The 22,303-nt window shown below is 42.3% G+C and overlaps 1 protein-coding gene across 10 annotated transcripts in view; it reads left to right on the top strand.

Annotated features, from left to right (window-relative positions):
- Nucleotides 1-22,303, top strand: part of OSBPL3 (oxysterol binding protein like 3) — a 176,460-nt gene that overhangs the window by 90,304 nt on the left and 63,853 nt on the right. For 9 of the 10 annotated variants that reach the window (XM_081800386.1, XM_081800393.1, XM_081800385.1 and 6 more), the window contains 5 exons: nt 15,880-15,996; nt 16,150-16,203; nt 17,103-17,216; nt 20,685-20,852; nt 21,424-21,547. In XM_081800386.1, the coding sequence (XP_081656512.1) occupies nt 15,880-15,996; nt 16,150-16,203; nt 17,103-17,216; nt 20,685-20,852; nt 21,424-21,547 (577 nt within the window). The remainder of the gene's footprint in view (nt 1-15,879; nt 15,997-16,149; nt 16,204-17,102; nt 17,217-20,684; nt 20,853-21,423; nt 21,548-22,303) is intronic. The other variant, XM_081800391.1, reaches the window with a different exon arrangement.

The following is a 22,303-nucleotide window of genomic DNA, read 5'->3' on the forward strand; positions in this document are numbered from 1 at the left end:
ATTTATGGAAAATATAAATGCTCATAGAGAATAGTTCTGCTTTTTGCCCCTAGAAAATTCTACAGGCATTATACATGTATCTACTCCTGTATCTACCCAGTACTCGTTAGTATTATACAAAGGCCCACAAAGTATACAATGCATATATGAATATATACTTTTTTTTTTAAGATTTTATTTATTTATTTGACAGAGAGGTAGAGAGCACAAGTAGAAGGAGTGGCAGGCAGAGGGAGTGCTGAGCAGGGAGCCTGATGCGGGGCTTAATCCCAGGACCCTGAGATCATGACCTGAGCCAAAGGCAGACGTTTAACTGACTGAGCCACCCAGGCGCCCCTGAATATATACTTTTAAAATAAAAAGTGCCTTCCTTTATACACATTAACAAAATGCTTTTATTTATTTATTTATTTATTTATTTATTTATTTATTTATTTATTTTTTTGAGAGAGAGAGAGAGAGCATGCATGGGTCGTGACAGAGGAGAGAGAGAGAGAGAGGATCTTAAGCAGGCTTCATGCCCAGTGCAGAGCCGAGCACATGGGCTTGATCTCATGACCCTGAGATCCTGATGTGAGCCAAAATCAAGAGTAGGACACTTAACTGACTGAGCCACCCAGGCGCCCCCAAAATGCTTTTAGAGAAGAATGTAGTAGAATATTTAATATTCGGGCTGTATTTGGTACCTTCAATACCTGGCATAATCCATACCTAAAACAGGTGAAACGAGTTGATGAATCCTTACCCTTTTCTGTTCTGCCAGGCCTTGTCCTCTCAAGGGTATACATTTTTTTTTCTCTTCCCATGCCAGCACCTATCTATTGGCAGTAGCTGCTTAGAGCCTTGTGTTGAGAAGGATTCTGCAGCTGAGTCTGACTGTTGTGAGAAAGAGTGCCCTGTTTGCCACTGTGGCTCATGGGCATAGACAGGATGCATGGCAGCAAGGGTCGTCCCACAGTGATACTGGAGGGTTGAAATCAAGCCATCTCTGCTATCGTCTTTATATTATGTTACTGAGGAACTTTAGGCAAGTGAGGTTTGCCTCAGTTCTTGATCCATGAAATGGAGACAAAACTCACCTCCTGCTTCCTTTCCAGGGTTGTTTTGAGAGAAAGTTGAATGTTTTTACTGGCTAAAAGATGTTGAATCTATTTGGAGAAAGATCCTCTGTAAATTTAAGAAACTCTTAACAATTACAGATGAGCTTCCTTTGAACTCAGGCCAGTTCCAGAGCCAGAACTGAAAATGGTCTTGTTTCAAGAACCCTGACAGTCGGCGGATGAAATGGATCTCTTTGAAGAAGAGCAGAGCATCCTTCAGATATAGGGCCTTTATCTGTAGGATAGGAACCTGTTCTCCCTGAGGAAATCCCCAGTTAAAGGAACCAGCCAGGAGCAGGCTGTCGGTCCCTTCTGACTGTCTTACTCGTACCCTAATTTTTGTAGTGCGCTAGGTCCATCTTTGCTTTAGTGTTCTTCCCCATCTCAGGCATTGGTTCAGCTACCCCTTCAGCTGGAATGATCCATATGAAACTGTTCTGCCCTTTTGAATTTTGTGATTTTTCTGGAAAAGAATCTTCATTTATCACTGTAGTATTTTAAAAGTAACTTTTATAAAAATAATATATGCTCACTGCAAATCATTTCCAAGGTACATGCAAATCTATGTTGAATTGCAACACTTTAATTCATTTACTTTTAATGAACGAAGCTGATAAGTCAAATAGATTGAAGCCTGGGAATGACCATTGGTTGTGGAGGTCATTGCTGGCATTGTCTAGTGGGAGAGGTAGATGTGAAAGGCTGGTTAGAGCTCATTCTCATAGAGAGAAGAGGAGCAGAGAAAGAGGGCACCCCAATTCTACCAGGCCCCAGACAGGTTTTGAGATAGGCCTTCACATGTTCCATTTGGGAACCTTGAGCTTGACTGATTCCGTGCTGAACACTGCCCTTTTCTCTGCTCATGTGGATAACCTCTTTTGATTAATATAGTTCTCAGAGTCCTGGGTTTCTATTTACACATTTTTTTTAGTCCTCACAGCACCTAGCACAGGGCTTTGCACATGGCAGATGCAAATTAGTGGACTAAATTTACTGAATGCCATCAGGGTCACTTAGAATGTATGGCCAGGTGGACATGGGGAATGGCAGCAACATGCCCACAAATTCCTGAGCTCCCTCATTCCAGTGATGTATTGTGAGGATCTTCAGAAATCAACAAAGGCCTCTCCATTGAGTTTCATCTGGCAAATGATGAAATTCCTAACTGCTTTCTATACCTGTGGTCTCTGAACAAACCCTCTGTCGAAAAGTATGGAACAGACGTAAAGGTGTCTTGTTGCAACTGACCTGTATTCACACAGGCTCTGCTTTTTGCTAGCTGGGTGACCTTGCCACGTTACATAAAACCTCTGAGTCTCAGTTCTTCGGCTGTGAAACTGGGATTATTGTGCTTACTTTGGAGAACTAAGTGAAATAATAAATATGAAGTACCTAGGCTAGCACATGGTAGACATTAGGTAAGTGTATTAATGAATGAATAAGCATGCAGTTGCTAGGTTGAAAGATGACTATTCACAAAGCTCTGTGGATATATTAAGTAGGTTAAGGGTTAACTAAGTGGGAGAGAGAATTGCTATTTCCGAACTTGTAAAATATGAGTAATTTCCTCTCGCCTTCTTCCCACTGCCCCCTTACATTTCTTTCCTAGAACTTTCAAAGTAACACATTTTGGAAGCCAGACTGAGCTAGATAAAGATGAGTAAGTTTTGTCTTTAGTGAAACAGTCCTGTATGCTCAAGTTTTAATTCTTTAGCCAATATCTATTAAGAAGCTATCATTAAAAGACCCCGGACAGGGATATGTGAAGCTACCAAGGACAGGACAGCTGAACAGACCACTACAATTAAGAAATTGACTCTGTTGGGGAGACTGCTTTGTAAAGAGAGCACGCTTCCTTTCTTTCCTAATATGTTGTTAGTATTTGCTATATAATAAGTTAGAAATCAGAAAGGGAATCCTTTTAAAATAATTGGCAAGTGTTTCACTCTTGAGTGTAGGGGATTTGAAATGGAGAGAGTCATTGCTGGGTAAGTCTCCATACAATTATGCAATTTGCTCTTGTCACTCTCCTGCCCCTGGGCTAATCTGAGATGGTGTTTGAGCTCTCCCAGGGTCACCTGATGCGGGTTTATTTATGCAGTCTATTAGATTATGCTGTTCTTTAGGGAGCCCAGGCTGTCTGGGTTTGGTGCCAGGACCAGTAAGACATGAGGCTGAATGGGAGAGACCGTGCCAAGGAGTGAAACGTGAATTAAAGCTATAATGCTCAGGTGTTTATTGAACATGCTTAGTCCTACTTATTTCTTTTAAATAATCATATTTTTAGAGACTCTGAGATTTAACATCTGCCTTTTTTAAGTATAAACTGTATAAATACCACAAGGAAGACCAACCAGTCAAGGAGGAGATACTTGAGAATGTAGTGATTCTATCAGTTATTCTGTGATGGTCACAAAAGATGACAGGTGAGAAGCATGAACTCCCTTGGTAGTTGGATGGCCTGAGTTTAAACCTTGGACTGTTTATAAACAGATTGACCTTGCACAAGTTACTTAACTCTTCTTTGCCTTGGTTTCTTATAAGGCTGTGCAAATTAGAAGAAAGGCTGCATGCAGTAGGTGCTGCATAAGTGTTGGATACATAAACCATTCACCTTCCATAAGCAGGAGTCCCAAGAGCCCTCACGCAGTACCACCTGGTGACCGCTTCCCCACTACCTCCTTTCGGCTACCAGCTGGGGGGCACAGTGCAGCCACATGGCTGGGCCTCTTCTGTCTGGGCTGGTCTGAAAGGAAGCGTTAGCGAGGGACACTAGAAATTAACAAGTATCCGTTAGCATTTTTACAGCTCATAGTGTCCTTTCATACCATCCCCTGGAGTCTCAAAACAACCCAGCGGGGTCTGTATTATTTTCTACACTTTAGAAAGAAAGTATGGCTCAGAGATATTAACTGACTTGTTCTGAGTCACACAGCTTGTAAGTGGTAAGAGACCAGGCAACCATCTATTTGGAGAACACTGGATTTCGTTAGGTACTAGAAAGCTACTTTAGAAGTTCATTCAAGTCCTATGTGCCTTATGTACAAATGATTGTTATTGAAACAAACCTCCTTCAGCTAGCACCTCTGTGCATGCAGGGCCAAGAATAATGCAGAAGCGGTCTTAGGATCCCTTAGGTCTCTCTGGAGCTGCTGTTTTGTTTTGTTTTTGTTTTTTGTTTTCTGGTGGGCCCAACAGAGAAAAATAATTAATTATAATAGTTTCTGTGTTAGTTTTCCAGATTCTCACTTTCTGGGACTTTTATTTATTCTTATTGCCTACCTTTTATTTATTCTTATTGCATACCTAAGCAAGTCACACTGGACCTGATATACTGAAAGTAGGAAGGGCAAAGATACAAGGCTCAATTCTCAACGTATTCCCGCTGTAAGTCTTGGAAAGAAACAATAAACAAACATTTGATAGAAGAGGTGAAGACTTCAGCTAAAATGACCTATTTGAGTTGTTGGCGCTTTTTTGTTACTCTCCATGTCCACAAATGATAAACTGTCAGTTATATTCCGCACTGTAAGGAGCAGGAGAAATCGGATAACACTTATGGAAGTTGCTGAACTGTTCGTGCTGTTGTGCATGCAATTGCAGGATGACAAGCACAACAACTATATTCTGGTGGGTTTTAGAAATACTACCTTGGGGGGCGCCTGGGTGGCTCAGTTGTTAAGCGTCTGCCTTCGGCTCAGGTCATGATCCCAGGGTCCTGGGATTGAGTCCTGCATCGGGCTCCCTGCTCAGCGGGGAGCCTGCTTCTTCCTCTCCGTCTGCCACTCCCCGCTGCTTGTGCTCTCTCTGCCTCTCTAATAAATAAATAGTACCTTAAAAAAAAATACTACTTTGATAGAGACTACACTGGGTGCCTTAAGAAATTCAATTTATTTATCTACGGTTGGCATCGGCCATAGCGCAGGATACACAAAAGCAGAACAGTGACCCCAAAGCTTTTGTTGAGAGCAGTTACTGGAATTTTCTCTAGAAGCTATCCATGCAAATACGAACCGAACTGACTCAACAGTTCTTTCCTAAGGAGGGGAGAGTCTGAATCTACCTCAGTGATATGATGATATTAAAATGCTGAAGGCCTAGAAATGACAGTATAAGAAGTAGGACAGTGGCAAAACAGAAGCCTTCTCTAGAATAACCTGACATCCTTCCTAAGTCCTCTACGTGCCGGCCCTACCATCAAGAGCAGTTGTGTCTCCCTTCGCATCTGTACACAAGCCCGTATCACAGCTAAATTCACCTTCTCTCTGTCCCACGCCAGAGCGGGCACATCTCTGGCTTGGTGGTTCCTTTTGCCGAGTTAGTGGGCTGACGGTGTCCCCACCTCCCAAATGATACGTGCACAGCCTAATCCTTGAACTTGTGAATGTTACCTTATTTGGAAAGAGGACCTTTGCAGATGTAATTAATTTAAGGATCTTGAGATGAGGAGATCATCCTGGGTTATCCAGGTTGGCCCTAAATTCAGGGATCAATGTCCTCGTAAGAAGCACACAGAGGAGACTATAGACATGGATGTGAAGACAGAGGCAGAGATTGGAGTGATGTGGCTACAAGCCAACGATGCTGGTAGCCACCAGAAACTGGAAGAGGCGAGTAATGTTCTCGTGGACTGAATGTTTATGTCCCCCCACCCCCACCCCATTCATATGCTGAAGCCCTAACCCTCCTGATGGTATTTAGAGGCAGGCCTTCAGGAGGTAATTAGGTTTAGATGAGGTCATGAGGGGTGGTGCCTTCATGGTGGGATTAGTACCCTTCTATGAAGAGGAAAGACACCAGCACTCACTCTTACACACGGGAGAAGGGCCATGGGAGTGCATGGCAAGTAGGCAGCCGTCTACAGGCCAGGAAGCAGGTTCTTACCAGGAACCAAATCTAGCAGCGCCTTGATCTCAGACTTCCCAGCCTCTACCAAGTCTGTGGTATTTTGTTATAGCAACCTTAGCTGATACAAACACTTTCTCCCTTAGAGCCTCCAGAGCGAGTGTGGTTCTGCTGACACCTTGATTTTGGACTTGGGGCTCCAGAACTGTGAAAGAATAAAGTGCTTTTGTGTTAAGCCACCTAGCTGTCAAGGCAGCTTCAGAAACCCTCCTTCTCAACCTGTGTCTATATTCCTTTGAGTCCCAGCTCAAGCCCTCTTCCTGAGGTGGGTCTAGTTCGTGTGGTTGTGCTCGAGAACTCCGGTAGCATGTTTCTTTCAGCATTTCCAAGTCTTCAGCCTCGTGGTATGTCTTGATTTTTAATATATGCTAACTTCTTGGAAGCCAGACCTTGGTTTTCCATCTTTCCATCTCTAGCACCTAGTGCTAAGCTTCAGACCTTTGAGTAGAGACTGCCTTATTAAATAGAAGGTCAGCTATGAACCAGAGTCTAACTTACTTAGCACCTAAATCATTCCTTCTTTGATTCAGAAGGCTCTCCAGGATCTTATCCTGTCACTAGGTTCTCATTATGAGAACCAGTTATTCTTACACAGACTGAGGAAGAAATCGCAGATGATTTGGATCAGAGGCCGGAAGAGTCTATTCGGGTACCTACTCCTGTGATTCTAAATTATATGCGCATTAGTTAGCCAGAATGTGTCTCTGCTTTGATTGCAAATTTCAATTAGCTCTGAAAAAAAACCAACAAAACAAAAAAACAGTTTTGAGCACATTTGTCAGAGAGAACACTGTTATCAGCTTGCGCCATCCAGCAACGAAGTGGGTTTTCTTCAGGAGTTGTGTGCCCCGTAATTGGAGTGCAAAAGTGTGATGTCTGAATGCAGAGAGTCTGCGATTCTCTCCAGGCTAGACACCAAAGGGCAGAGCTCTATGATGCCAAAGACAGTATGATTTTTTTTTTAAGATTTTATTTATTTATTTGTCAGAGAGAGAGAGAGAGCACAAGCAGGGGGAGCGGCACACAGAGGGAGAAGCAGGCTCCTGGCTGAGCAGGGAGCCCAACTTGGGACTCGATCCCAGAACCCTGGGATTATGACCTGAGCCGAACGCAGATGCTTAACCAACTGAGCCACCCAGGCATCCCTACAGTATGATTTTTTTTTTTTAATGAAAGGTAGTAAAGATAAAATATTAAAATGGTGCTGGAATGTATACAACAAAGAACACAAGAGAGTCTCCCCCAATTTGTGCCTCTGGCTGAGTTCCGTTCACAGAGGAGTCTGTATGGGAGGATTTCCCTGGCATCACATGCACCTGCCCCTGTGTGAGGAGGGAGCCCAGGGGCTCTTCGGTGAGGCTGTCTGCCACTGTGACAGTGAGGGAATTCTTAGAAAGGGGTAGGGGGAAGGGCACTAGGTTGGAGTCGAAAGATTGGTCCTGGTCCTCAGAAGTCCATCACTCCTTTTTGTGGTCCTACACAAATCATTTACCTTAGATTCCTCATCTCTAAAATGAAAGAGCTGGGTAGATGACTTCACATTCTCTTTCAAACTCTGAGGTTTAAAAGAACTACTCTACGAGAGCAAACAAACCATTACTTCTGTACCCTGAAAAAATCAATAAACCCGGAAGAGACTCTTGAGTCCCTTGCGTGCACAGAGTTATCCCGTCATCACTGGCTAACACACATGCCTGTTACGTGCAGGAACGTGCTGCCAGGCAGACTGACTGTGCCTGGGGAGAGAGCAGGGCTGGGGGTGAGGAGCCGGACTGGCAGGGCAGCAGGCAGCCTTCGGGGGACTCTAGTATACTCGTAGGTGATCTTGAGCAGAGAGGTTGTGTGTGTGGTCTGCAGCCCACACATGGGGCCCACCACCTCAGGGCGGGTGATGTTGGGCGGACTACGTACACCTTCATTACCGAGTCACTGGGGGCACGTAGAAGATCGTCAGGAAGTGCTACTTGTTACTTGTATTGCTGTTGTCACTACCACGGTAGAAGCTATAACCACCCTGCCCCCACCCCTCTAATGGGCTGCATGGCCCGACATGGTGGCATTTATAGGTTTGGTGTAACAATTACAACTCTCAGTGACTAAATATAAGTACAGAATTGGTATGGCATCAGTTAAAGCTGTCATTATATTAACTGGGAATCTATTGACAAGTATTTCCATATGTTCATAGTATAATCATAAAAGATGATATTGATGATTCTGAGGCTTTAGAAAATCAGAAATGCTGGGGTGCCTGGGTGGCTCAGTCAGTTAAGCATCTGCCTTCTGCTCAGGTCATGATCCCAGGGGTCTGGGATTGAGCCCTACATTGGGCCCTGTGCTCAGCAGGGAGGTCTGCTTGTCCCTCTGCCCACCCCCCCCCATCATGCTCTCTCGCTCTCAAATAAATAAAATCTTAAAAAAAAATCAGAAATGCCTTTAAAGTCATTAAAGGCATGTTAAATTATGCTCCATGTGATTTAATGCTAGGTATTATTGTCTTGTGAATTTTAAAAACCTGAGAAGCAGATTAGATAAATAATCAGAGCAACCCACTCCACATTCAGGCCAGATAGAGGCAATCACAACACTCTTCAGCTGCAGGAAGAATGGAAGTCCTTTTCTATTTCTGACATCACTGCAGGGGACAGCGCTGAGAATCCAGCATTTGAAAGTTGCAGAGGAGACGTTCACTGTGGAAACAGCTGTGCTGGGGGGGGGACGCTTTCAACTTGTGCACTCAGCAATATGGAAATGAACTGTGCCAGCTCATGAGCATGGATAAATGCTTAGTTGCCTTTCCAACCACAAAGCAGCTTTCTATATTTGGCCCTCTTTTGACATTCAGTAGAACAGACTGAATTTAATGCCGGACGACAGTGCCAGACTGTGTTCAGTTAAAACTGAAGCGAAGACCTTAAGAAGCCGCTTTCCCCAGATGCTGTCACATTTCTCTCTCCATCTTATATTCGCGGTGAGCTTTCAGCCTGACAGCCTCAGGGCAGCATATCAGCCCGGCCAGCCGTGTTGGGCTAAGTCAGCAGGGCCTTGATCTTCCCCGGGGGCCCAAGTCCACCCTGTACTGTATCTTAGAACATTCGGCTCAAGGTGCATGTCCCGCTCCCTGGTCACCGGGTGTATGGAACACAAACAGCTATTTCAGGACCCCTGGTCCCTTGAGCCAAGAGAAGGCGGCATCTTTGGTTTTTTCTGTCCTGAGTACCAGTTCACCCCATTTCAGCACACATGATTAAAATCCCTCACCCTGAGGACTCTTTTGGGCCCTTTTCATACCCCCTTGCTCCTCAGAGTAGTTCATTCAGTGCGTATTTTATTCAGGGCCCCTAAGTCCGAAGTAGTGAGATTACTACATAGAGGACCCTGTCTCTGGCCTCAGGGAACCACGTTCTGACTCAGAGAGAGACTCGTTTGAGTGAGGCTTGTGGAAGTGCTGATGAGGGAGAGAATTTGTGCCCCAAGGAGAAGGTTTGGGGCAAATGAGAATTCACAGGTTGAGAAGTAGATGGGGCAGACATTCCAAATATAAAAAAGCGAATGAGCAAAGAATTGGCAGTGTTAAAATGCACAGGCTGATTTCCTGCCCTAGTTCAGTGGGACTACAGGATAGGAAACATGGTAGCTCTGAGCAGGACCCTAGACCTTGCGTGTCTCTACCCGCAGGGCAATGTTCCCTAACTCCTTCAAACTGCTTCAGGATCTTGGCCACTGCTTGGCATTTACTCTGGTTTATCATCAGAATTTATATATTTAAATTATAGCAGAATATGCATTATATTATAATATGTAGCAGAATGAATAAAAATGCAGGTTCCGAAGTCAGGTGGCTTTACTTCTTGGTAGCTTTATGGCATGGGGGAAGTTATCTAATGCTCTCGTCCTCATTCCAAAAATTCCCAGAAGTTTCCACATTCCAAAAATAAGGATACTAATCCAACCTCACAGGATGGTGCAAGGATTAAGTGCCATATTGTAAGTAGTGTTTATTAGCACACTACCTGGCAGATAGTGCATGCTTAATAAATTTAGTTATTGTGTTTCATTTATTTGTTCAACATATTTCTTCATACCTACTGTGCCCTATTAAGTAATGAGCAAGGCAGAAAAGATTCGTGCTTTCATGGAGCTAGAAACTGTTCTCCAGTTATTTTATGTTATTATTGTTTATATTGTTCCATTTGTAGGCTCTTTCAGCAGGCCCCCTTGGATAGTATTTCCTGAGGCACTACCCTTTTGTGTTTTAAATTGCAGACTGTATAGAAGTATGGATACGACTTAATACTTCCTTGTTAACCATCTACCTAGCACCATTTATTGGGTTTGAGAACTTAATCCATTTTCTTGGGTTGAAACCCCAACAGTTAATAAACCTGGGAAAATTCTTTTATTTGATATTTATATCTATATCTATATCTAGTGTATAGCATATATATCATATGTATAACAAATATAAAAATAATATATATATATATATAGTTCATTGCTGGGGTTCTAAGCAAGTTGAAAAGATGATCCCTACAACTGTTTTGGGGAGAAAAGACCAAAGTCCTGGGGATAAAAGTGGGAAAAATTCATGAATTAATTAAACACTAAGTTATTTGATAATAGACAGTAATACTACTATATATTTTTTTAAAGATTTTATTTATTTAAGAGAGAGAAAGAGCGAGTGCACAAGCAGAGGGAGAGGGAGAAGCAGACTCCCCGCTGAGCAGGAAGCCCGATGAGGGGCTTGATCCCAGGACCCTGGGATCATGACCCAAGCCGAGGGCAGATGCTTCACCGAGTGAGCCACCCAGATGCCCCGACAGTAATACTGCTATATTTATAGGAATACACAATTGATGTGGTTTAGATAATTTAGGAAAATTTCAGAAACTGAACTAAAATTTTGAAGGGTTTGCACGGGTGGAAAAGATTAAGAGAAGATTCTGGGAGGCTCTAACAATATAAATAAACTACAGAAGTGAAAATGCAGATAAGTATTACATTATATTCATTTGTATACTACATGGAGGGTAAGACATAATGGGGCCCCATAAATGATTATGGAAGTGGAGAGTCTTGGGAAACCAGGTTGGATGAGAGCTTGGGTCAAGATAGTGGCTGGGGAACAGAGAGGAAGGGACATAGAAGGTAAACATTTTGAGGATGAAACTAACAGTGCTTACTTATGAGAAATTAATTAATTAATTAAGCCCTCACAGTTCCAAAGGGATCTCACTACACCATGAAGACATAACATTTCTTCTCATAGAATTTGTGTCAGGTACAGCAGTGGTTCTTAATCCCACCAAAACAATATCCCTTTATTGTGACCAATATTTTAATAACCCCTTTACTCTCCTCAAATGAAATTCATTAATAATTTATAATGAATAATAATTTTGAAAATATCACCATAATGCTTTCCTGTAATATAAAGGAAAACTCAAAGAAAGTGGTTAATATTAAAATATTTATTTTAATGTGTAGAAGCCCACATATGATTATACCAGAAGATATAATGATGTGGTCAGATACACCTATATGTAAAATGTGACAGCTACTAATGCAGACCCACATGGGTTTGTTGTGCTAATAACTCAAATACCACAAGTGACACGGCCTTCAGCGACACGATTCTCCAGAATGGCGGGTGATGCTTGTTAAGGTCCCAAACAGAAGGAAATATAGCCTTCCCTCAGTTATCCAAGAGTCGCAGTACCAAGAATTCAACGTGTATAAAAACCATGCAGAAAAACTTTGGTATGGATGTGAAAGAGTCAAATTCTGTGCTCAAGAAATTATAAACAGGTTTCACCTACAAAAAAGTCCACTGGAACTTTGGAAAGTCTCATGGGAAGTGGGACAACTTTTCATTGTCTAAGACGGAGGCATTGGGGGACATTTACCATCCCTGGATCCCAGCCATTAGATCGCAGGAACCGTGACAACTAAAAGTACCCCCACCATTTCGCAGCCCCGGAGGGAGAGTACTGCCCCCGCAGAGAACGCTGGCTCTCAGGTTTCAGCCGAGTGACTCAAGGACAGTGACAGACAGGGAAGTTGGAAGGGGAGGATTTGGATGGCAAGCCCAGAAAAGGAGTTGGCTGCAGAGATTTCTTCCTCAGTCAAGCAGAGTCTTCACTTTCTTAAATACTTCAAATCTGACTTTTCCAACCTGGTAAGAGTTTTAAGTTCTGAGCCCAGGTAGAAAATAAAGTGAGGAAAAAAGACGATATTTTGTTTGGCATAAATGCAAACCCTTTCTGGCTTATTTCCTTTAAATGCCAACAAATGAGCCCTCCACGTTGGCTCATTGGCAGGAATGTATTGTGTCTCAAAAATTCAGGAGAGATGTAGTTCCAACATGAATCCTTGAAACATTTTTGAAATTTAATTCTTGTTTTTCTTTAAACTACAGATATGATCTCATTCCGTTTTTTTTTTCAGTTTTGTGAAGTATGCAATTAACATCTAATCCCTCTTGGCATTTGCATTCTGCACAATTGAATGTATTGAGCAGACACACGTGATTGTCTAGTATTATCACTGCATGTTGCCTTCTGCTTGGGTATCTTAAATTGAAAGGACTTGATCCCCTTAGAGTACTTTCCAAAAGACTTTGAGCCATAGATTTCCATTTAACAATGATAATACACACATATACCCTCTTTCACAAATATGAATGTGCTGTATTTAACTTGTAAATAGTCATTTGGCCCAAAGACACGGGGCACATTTCAAATGCATGCTGATTTTTTTTTGGTTTTTGTTTTTGTTTTTGTTTTTTTAAAGATTTTATTTATTTATTTGAGAGAGAGAGAATGAGAGACAGAGAGCATGAGAGGGAGGAGGGTCAGAGGGAGAAGCAGACTCCCTGCCGAGCAGGGAGCCCGATGCAGCACTCGATCCCGGGACTCCAGGATCATGACCTGAGCCGAAGGCAGTCGCTTAACCAACTGAGCCACCCAGGCGCCCTCAAATGCATGCTGATTTATAATATTCCAAGAACATAAATCTGTTTGCAGTCTTATTCTAAGACCAAGTTTATTTGTTAGCCAATCAGATGTATAGTATTCACAGGACAGCAGGTTAAGCATTGTGAAGAAATCAGAAGTGAACTAGACACTTTACACCCTCAAGGAGTCTGTTGTCTAGTAGGGATGATACAATCTCACATATAATATCATAAGTAAGTGGTAAACCATTGGAAATGTAAGATGGAGTGCTGATGGAGTTTCTAGGATGAAATAGTACTTTCCTTTGAAGAAGGCTTCCTGGAGGAGGTGGAATTTTTAACTTGACCTTAAGAATTCATTAAAATTGTGACAGGTAGGACACGTTGAATTTTGCGGAATGGCTTTCTAAGCTGAAGTACATGTGGACAGAGGTCATGAGTGTGTGTGCCTGTGCGTATGGCTTCCCATCACTTAATAATATGCATTCTCCAGGTATTGTCTGGGTGTAATTAAGTGACTCTGAATAATTGATAGGGCTATAAAGAAATCTCATTTGACATTGTTGCCTTTCTGAAAAAGTCCTCCAGTTTAAGAGCTAAATATAATCTTTGCTTTTTTCCATTGAAGAAGTCCCTTTTACAACTCCGGATCTTGGGATACTACTACAGCATTTCAAAAGTCTGGAATGTACTTTTAACTATATTCATAGTAAAGTGCAATCGGACATAAGGCAGGTCTGTCAGGATTGTCACATAAAGAGTTCAGTGGCTAAAGTAGAGAGGTGTTCTCGTTACCACGTGTTTCCCATGTATTGGACTTGACAACACAGAAACTGAGCCAGAGCACCCACGACCCCTGTGGTTCCATGCCCTTCCTTGAGACTGTTTCCTGGGGCTTGAATCAAACTGCTTCTGCTCCCTGGTGCTGGCCCAGACTTACTGTCCATCTCCCAATTCCTCTGGCCTCTACCTGTAATCCTCGCCTGTAGTCTGGAGATTCAACTAAGAGCAAGTTAGTCAACATAAAATCTTGGCCAAAAGGACACATTTGTCTCTTGGAGAGATATTTGCACCCCACGTTCATTGCAACTTTACTCACAGCAGCCAAGACAAGGAAACAACCTAAGTGTCCGTCAGTGGATGAATGGGTAAAGAGAACGTGATACACACAGAGGGGACTATCATTCAGCCACAAAAAAGAAGGAAATCCTGCCTTTTGCAACAACATGGATAGACATTGAGGGCATTAGGCTAAGTGAAATAAATCAGAGAAAGACAAATACCGTATGTTGTTACTTATATGCAGAATCTAAAAAAGCTGAACTCAAAGAAAGAGAGAGTAGAATGGTGTCTCCTGGGGGTGGGAATGGGTGGGAATGGTGAAATGCTAGTCAAATTATACAAACTCCCAGCTATAAGAAGAGTAAGTTCTGGGGGATCTAATGTACAGCATGGTGACTGTATGCCATATTATATTCTTGGAAAGTTGTTAAGAAAGTAGATCTTAAGTGTTATCACCACACACACACAAAAAAGCGGTAGTGATGGCAGGGAGGCGTGCAGAATGGAGGTGTATCAAATCATCACATTGTATACCTTAAACTCATATATGGTATATGCCAGTAATATCTCAAAAAAGCTAGAGGGCGTGGGGAAGGACATGTTTGTCAAAACTTAATTATCCTATGTTGGAAATGTTTCTCTCTGATCTGGATGGTAGTTACTGATGGGATAGGTGTATAAATTCATCAGGTTGTACTTTTAAGGTTTGTGCATTTCATGTATATTAATCCATTAGTAAAATAAAAATCCATTATCTCAGCCTCTAAAATGGGTATTGCCAATTTTGGTCTATCTTGGGGTAATTTTGCAATGCTTTGTGCATTTTCAAGCACTTAAAAATAAATTTTCAGAATTTTTAGTGTTTTTCTTTTGTATTCCCTTTTAAATCCTTTTTCAATCAATGAGTTAACACTACTAGATAGCCAACAACAGAGGATTAATCGTAATAACAGTTTGTACCTCCTCAAAATTACAAACAGCTCAGTACAGCAATAATTGTCTTCCCCCCAAAAGTTTTTGAAACAAAAGAAGGGTGTGGCGGACAACATTTCTGGAAAAAGAGGAAGAAAATACTTGTTTCAAAAGCACCTTTTTAATGCTTCAGGATTTCCAGTATTTAAATATCTAGAATTTAAAGAGATTAACTTGCAACTGAATCATTATTTTGACCATGTTGTCATGTTTACCAGCTTGCATTCAGTCTCATACTTTTCAGCCAGTTCTTAAGAATTTTCCCATATTCTCACCTGATGGCTGTAGGTTTTGGTTAAAATTCAGATTGAAGTCTAGTGGTGAGCAAACAGTAACTGTGTGATGATGTCAAAGGGGACAAAAATAGAACTGACAGTAAAAGCTTTACCATTAGCCATGTTTAAGCACTAAAGAGAGAGAAACACTTCCTTCTAGGAGAGGCATTTTGAAAAAAAAAATCAAACTTGATGCCATTAAATCCATGAAGTCCAGGACCTGTATGAAAATTAAATTTTAGGGACGCCTGGGTGGCTCTGTCGGTTAGGCATCTGCCTTCTGCTCAGGTTATGATCCCGGAGTCCTGGGATCGAGTCCCATGATCCCAGAGTCCTGGGATCGAGTCCCACATCGGGTACCTTGCTCGGCAGGGAGCCTGCTTCTCCCTCTGCCTCTGCTCGCTGCTCATGCTCTCTCTCTCTCTGACAAATGAATAAATAAAATCTTTTTTTAAAAAAAAAGAAAATTAAATTTTAACTTCTTCTCGCCAACAAACCTAGCCAAGCTCACCATCTTGGATGGATTTACCAGTAGGATGAAGTGTCTCTGACTGTTGTTATTATTTGTGAAGGTAGCCATTTAGCACGAACTGTTTTATTGGCACAGGACAGCTGGGAAGTGGTGGAAGGGCTGAGAGGAGAGATGAGTTACACCCAGGAGCCTCCCATTCAGGAAGGATTTTTGCTGAAAAAGAGGAAATGGCCCTTAAAAGGCTGGCACAAGGTAAGACGCTGGTCTTTGCTTCACCTTTATTTGCACGCACTCATCACATGGTTTGTAGGCATGTATATTTAATTTGAAGTTGAAAATTGGGACCGAGGGAAAGGAAGATGTCTAAATGGGGTGTCTTAGTGAATTATACTTTCTTCCCTACAGAGATTTTTCTATCTGGACAAAGGAATCTTGAAATATGCCAAGAGCCAAACCGATGTAAGTCTTCTTCTTAATCAAATATGTTACTAAGGAATTCTGAAGGGCTAATTGTTGTCAGCTCCTGGAAGAGATTGTACACATTTGGGGATTGTATTCTCTGAACTGGAAACTGAAGGGGGTAATAGTTCCTTTACAGAGTTGTTGGCTAATTGTTGTCAGCTCCTGGAAGAGATTGTACACATTTGGGGATTGTATTCTCTGAACTGGAAACCGAAGGGGGTAATAGTTCCTTCACAGAGGTGCCTACTCCACACTGTCCCAGGCCTGGATTCTGGGTGGGCTCAGTTTGCTCCTGAGTATCCAGGGGTCTGTTCAGGTCTTAGGGTTGGGCTGACATTTTCCCAGCAAGATAACAGGAATAAAACATAGGAGAGGTATCACTCCCACCGTTACAGTGACTGAGGGTTTGGTGGGGAAGGCCCTTGATGGTGATAGAAAATTCTCTATTGCTTTAACACTAGGGAGACAGCCCATAAGGGCTGGAATGACTGTTTGTCCTGCCCCTTGTACGGGTCCTCCTCTCATCCAGCGCTTCCCTCTTCCTTTCTTGCTTCCGTTGACTCGTAGAGTGCTCATCTTGTCGGGTTGCATGTAGAAAACCTGGCATAATGCCTGAACCACGGTGGCTTGTCTTAGCTTCCTGCCCTTACGCCTCTTTTTAAATCACTTCTGATTGCCTTAACCGCTTGTTACTTAACCCCTCTTAGACCAAAACAGATAATGGGTGGACATCACTTAATTCAGTACCCTTTCACACTAAATGCTTGGTAAGTCGTAGTTCCTATGTTTGTATTCGTGGATGTTGAAGGGGAGGCTACAGGAGAGGAGCGTCAGGGATGTTACTACTGTTGTTAACACCCTGGACCTCAAGCGGCCCTCTTCTTACGCCTCTGCAGATCGAGAGAGAGAAGCTGCATGGCTGCATTGATGTTGGGCTCTCGGTGATGTCCGTAAAGAAGTCATCAAAATGCATAGATCTGGATACCGAGGAGCACATCTACCATCTGAAGGTGAGGCTGCTTCCCGGGCGCCATCTCCTGTCGCACGGTTTCTTTAGGTTGCAAAGGGATTGGTGATGCCCTTTGATTATCTCAAAAGATCCAACCAATGTGTAGAAGATCTTCCTTATGAAAGTATTTCTAACAGATGCTATTGATATTTGGATGGACCATCTCACACACTGCTAAAGGTTTAGCATCCTTGTCACCCACCCCCTAAGGACCACCCCTCCCACAGACCGTGATTGTGACAACAGTCAATGGTAAAAAAAACTTCATGTTTCCAAATAACCCCTCCTTCCCCTAGACTGTGCCACCTTTAGTGAAGAACCATTTACCATAGGTTAAAATAGGTTCCCTGAAATACAATATTTAATATTTAGTCTTACCCTTTTAGCTAATTTTATAGGGATTCCATTAAAATTCTCATACTACAGTGAATGTCAAGAACTTTTCTCCTAAAATATGGGCCTCCAAATCTACCCCTGAAAGCGGCTTACTCCTCCTTTCTGCCCTCTCCCCTGCAGATGGTATAGATGGTTAAAAGCATGATATAGGAGCTTCAGAGGTCCAGATCTGGTTCAAATCTTGACCTGGCTACTTACTAGCTACTGGCCTTTGGCAAAATTTTTTTTTTTTTAAGTTTTATTTATTTATTTGACAGAGAGAGACAGCGGGAGAGGGAACACAAACGGGGAGTGGGAGAGGGAGAAGCAGGCTTCCCGCCGAGCAGGGAGCCCAACGCGGGGCTCGATCCGAGGACCCCGGGATCATGACCTGAGCCGAAGGCAGACGCTTAATGACTGAGCCACCCAGACGCCCCTTTTGGCAAATTTTTTAATCCCTGAAAGTCTCTGTTTTCTCACCACCCTTCCCCAGAATAGGAATTATTAGAGTGCCCATGTGGTACCGCTGCATGGAAGACACTTGGCATGATGCCCAGACTGCTGTCAGCTCAATAAGTTTAGTTTTTGTGTATAATTATTAGGTGGTACCCAAATGTGAGGAATTAATTGAGAGGATGTTAAGACTCTTTTCTTACTTAGGCAAATTACTTGGAATATTGAGAATGGGGGCTGGGAGTTGGGAAAATGGGAGCATGAGATGATGAGCTCCGTGTCTTAAGATGCCCCATGCTCTCCTCATAGCATCTGTGCGGTGCTTGCACAAATCTATGCATAACACATACGTGTGCTTGACTGACTGCACAAGATGGTCAAATCCATACTGTCTCCTAGCCTAAGCCCCAAGCAAAGCAGGGTTTCTCATCCTCAACACTATTGACATAGTGAACTGGAGAATTCTTTGATGTGGGGTCCGTCCTGTACATTATAGGATGTTGAAGGGCATCCCTGGCCTCTGCCCACTAGATATCGGTAACAAACTCCCTTCACTTATAACAGCCAAAAAATGTCTCCCATTGCCACATGTTCCTTGGTTGATAATAACAACAACAACAAAAAAAATTAGGAAAGAATAGCCCAACCCCGTTTCAAAGGTCAGTCTCCTCTAGAATAGTTTCAGTCGTGTCTCCATGTACTTCCAATGACTCTTACTTAGTTCTGTTTTTTTTTTAATTAAGATTTTATTTATTTATTTGACAGAGAGAGAGAGTACAAGCAGGGGAAGTGGCAGGCACAGGGAGAGGGAGAAGCAGGTTCCCCGCCAACAGGGAGCCTGATGTGGGGCTTGATCCCAGGGTCCTGGGATCATGACGTGAGCCGAAGACCAATGCTTAACCGACTGAGCCACCCAGGTGCCCCACTTAACCTAGTTCTGTTTTGACATGGTCAGGAAATAATAGTTTCTTGTTCATCTGCTATTCTAGTTAATAGAATAAAAGTAATTATTAATTCCTAATTTTTGAGGAACCATAGTGCCTTAAAATAACACTATGTACTAATATCATGATAAACAACAGTTTAATATTTCCCTGTGTTGATCTACTTTAAGTTCTGTTCATCTTTCCTGTTCATTCATTTGAACGTCAGCTGTGAGTAGTACTGTAGGTATGGGGTCCTCGTTAATAGCCTCAGAGTCAGGCAGTTTTTAAATGGCAGTCATCCAGTCCCATTGTCTTATTTTATAGATGAGGAATCTGGGCAGCCAAGGGGTTAAGTGGCTGTCCACCCATGGTCCTATATCAACTTGTGGGGTTGGAACAGAATGCTGGACAGTTATTTAATAAAGTGCTTTTATTCTTCTACCTCATTTAACCAACAAAAAAATGAGTCAAGAGGAATGTTTTGGGCGCCAATTTTTAAGGGCCTGTGAGAGCAGATCAGTGCAAAGGGTGATGTAAGATTCCTGTGAAGTTCCCGCCATAAGCGCATCTGGGAAGTGAAATACCTTTCGAGGACATAATTTAGGGGGAGATAAGTAGATATAAGTCAGTTTGTATTGCTTTTTCCTGTAAATGATGTATTCAGTAGCACCTGGAGGGGTCTTAAGTCCTGAATGTACTTCTAATCAACACAACAGACCTAAGAGCCGACCTAGTGTTTCCTAAATGAGTGATGGCTATAGACATCCTTGCTTTCAGCAGTGGTGGTAGTAAAGATTTTAACAGATTGACCTGGAGTTTTCTTCTCGGAAGGTAACCTACCATGCATCCTGTTGGGTGATTTTAAGCTGCTACTTCATGAGTCTCTGTTCTAATATATAGGTATCTATTGTTTTTCACTTTGAAAGTATTAATACAGCCTCGTACATACAAAACCTGGACTGTGAAGAAAGATCTAGTGCATAGGTGCTTGTTATATTCTTTTTAGTACTTTTGTGAACATTTGAAATACTTTATAATAAAAGTTGCTAGTTATAAACATTATTCTTCATGGAAAGTAGACACTGATAGATACTCATTTATGGTGGTGTAGGTGTGTTTGAAAAATCTTGGAAATCTCCAATAATAGTTTTTCACATTTTTTTTTCTATTTCCAAGTGCAGGAGAAAAGTTTTTTAAAATAACCTTCACATTCCTCAGCAATGTGTTCTTTGTCAGAGAAGATTAAGAAGGTTAAATATTTTGGGAAGAATTTACAAATTTGTTCCAGTTCAGAGAAGATTGATCTGAAAAGTCTGAATTATAAAAGAGTTTAAAAAGAAACATGGTGCTAATATTTTCAGTAAGAATAGGAAAAGTGGGGACAAGTGAATTTGGGAATGTTTTGAGGCAGGTAAATATGAATTCTAGTTTATTTGTTGTTCAATATGAGTGGTAATGTTTTGCTTTCTTAATAATAACATGACAATTGGACCCTTTCATTGAGAGCCTAAATGAAGTTTATGAAGACCATTTTTATTCTCCATTTCCTCCTCAAACTTGTTCCTGTAGATCGCAAATGTAAACTAAGTCAATAAACTTGTATTTCTACATTTCTCCATGTGCCAACATGTAAAGAGGGCGTGTCTCAATTGAATGAAGAAATTGCTCCTTTCAGTGAGGGATGCTCTTGTTTCCCTCTTTTTAATATAATTTAGGTCAAGTCAGAAGAAGTCTTTGATGAGTGGGTATCCAAACTCCGCCACCACAGAATGTATCGTCAGAATGAAATCGCCATGTTTCCACACGAGGTTAACCACTATTTCCCAGGATCCACTGTCACAGACTCCACATCTGGGGTCTTGGACTCCCTTTCAAGTAGGAAGGTAAGAGCTTGCCAATTATGAGTCTAAAAGAAGGGGGTGGCTTTGTGCGGGGGTGTCCCAACCCGGGGGCTCCATGTGAAGGAAGAAGAGCTCGTGCGAGGAATCTCTTTGTGCAGTTGGTCAGAACCAGGACCAGAGGAACATCTGCTGTCCCTGGGACAGTAACTGATGAATGGCTCATACAGGGGAATTTAATGGCCCTGAATGCTGCAGCCTCCCTTGACTATTTTGACTTTGGTTTTCTTTTCTGGTTGTAAATGCAGTATGCATGTTTATAGCCATAGAGGATTGCGAAATTTCCCAACATTTCTATCATGATTTTGGTATGATTATCATTTGACCGAAGAAGAAATTCAGGACAGCAGCCCCAGGCATGAGAGCATGGTATGGCCAGGCTGAGGTGACAGCCAGAGCTTAGGGTCTCAAGTGGAGTGCTTTGTAGAAGCTTCTTCCCCATTACAGGCAGACAGCTTCCATTAGCGACTGGCTCACTTTGTTGTCCTTTACCCTAACGTGTTCCCACTGGGCTCTGTTTTCATTTATAATGTGCTTTTTGTCATCTGTGGAACAGCGTAGCAGTATATCAAAGCAGAGCTCGATTCAAACTGGAAGCAATTTATCATTTTCTTGTGCTGGTGAGACACGAGTTCCATTATGGTTACAATCTTCAGAGGACATGGAGAAATGCTCGAAAGGTAAAATGACTTGAAACCTCTGCTTCTTTCTGTCATGGCTCTTAGATGGCACTCGTTGAGTATTTACACCTCAGGTGAATTTCCCCGTCACTGTTCCACATTTCCACTCAGAGTTTGCTTACTGAGTTTGCAGTGGTGATGAACAAAATACGCTCTCCCTGCAGAGCTTCACGTCTTCACCTGGGTGTGCATGCAGACGGGTTTCCTTTCATATTCTTTAAGTACCCAGGTCTGAATTCCATGAGGACCTCCTAAATTGCAGTCTCCATGGGTGGGCTCTACACAGCTCTCTAGTTTTTTTTTTAAGTGCTAAAACTGACTCCGGTGTACATCCAAGATTGGGAGTCATTGCTCACGGTGAGTGGGTGAACCAAATGGAGCTCCCCACGAAATAGGAGTTCTCTACCCTATCTGCACACTAGAATCACTAGAAGAGCATTTAAAAGGCAAGAATACCCACTCTCCACAAGAATTTCTTTAAATTGGTCTGCACTTGGGCCCTGGCATCACTGATTTTCTGCAGTTTCCCAAATGACTCTGATAAGGAGTCAGGATTGAGAACTCTTCCATAAAGAAGCTCAGTTTTCTCAACTCTAATTAGCTAAGAACCACCCAGGGAACTAAAAAACGAAACAAGTCACCAGTGGGATTGGGGATGTTCTGATTTAATTATCTCAAGATGGGACTTGGACATATGGAATTTAAAGAATTTCCCTAGTTGATTTTAAAGCAGAGCCATGATTGAGAACCACGATG

This window comes from Leptonychotes weddellii, chromosome 12 (assembly GCF_054177405.1).
Source record: "Leptonychotes weddellii isolate Sample4059 chromosome 12, ASM5417740v2, whole genome shotgun sequence".
NCBI classification, from domain to species: domain Eukaryota; kingdom Metazoa; phylum Chordata; class Mammalia; order Carnivora; family Phocidae; genus Leptonychotes; species Leptonychotes weddellii.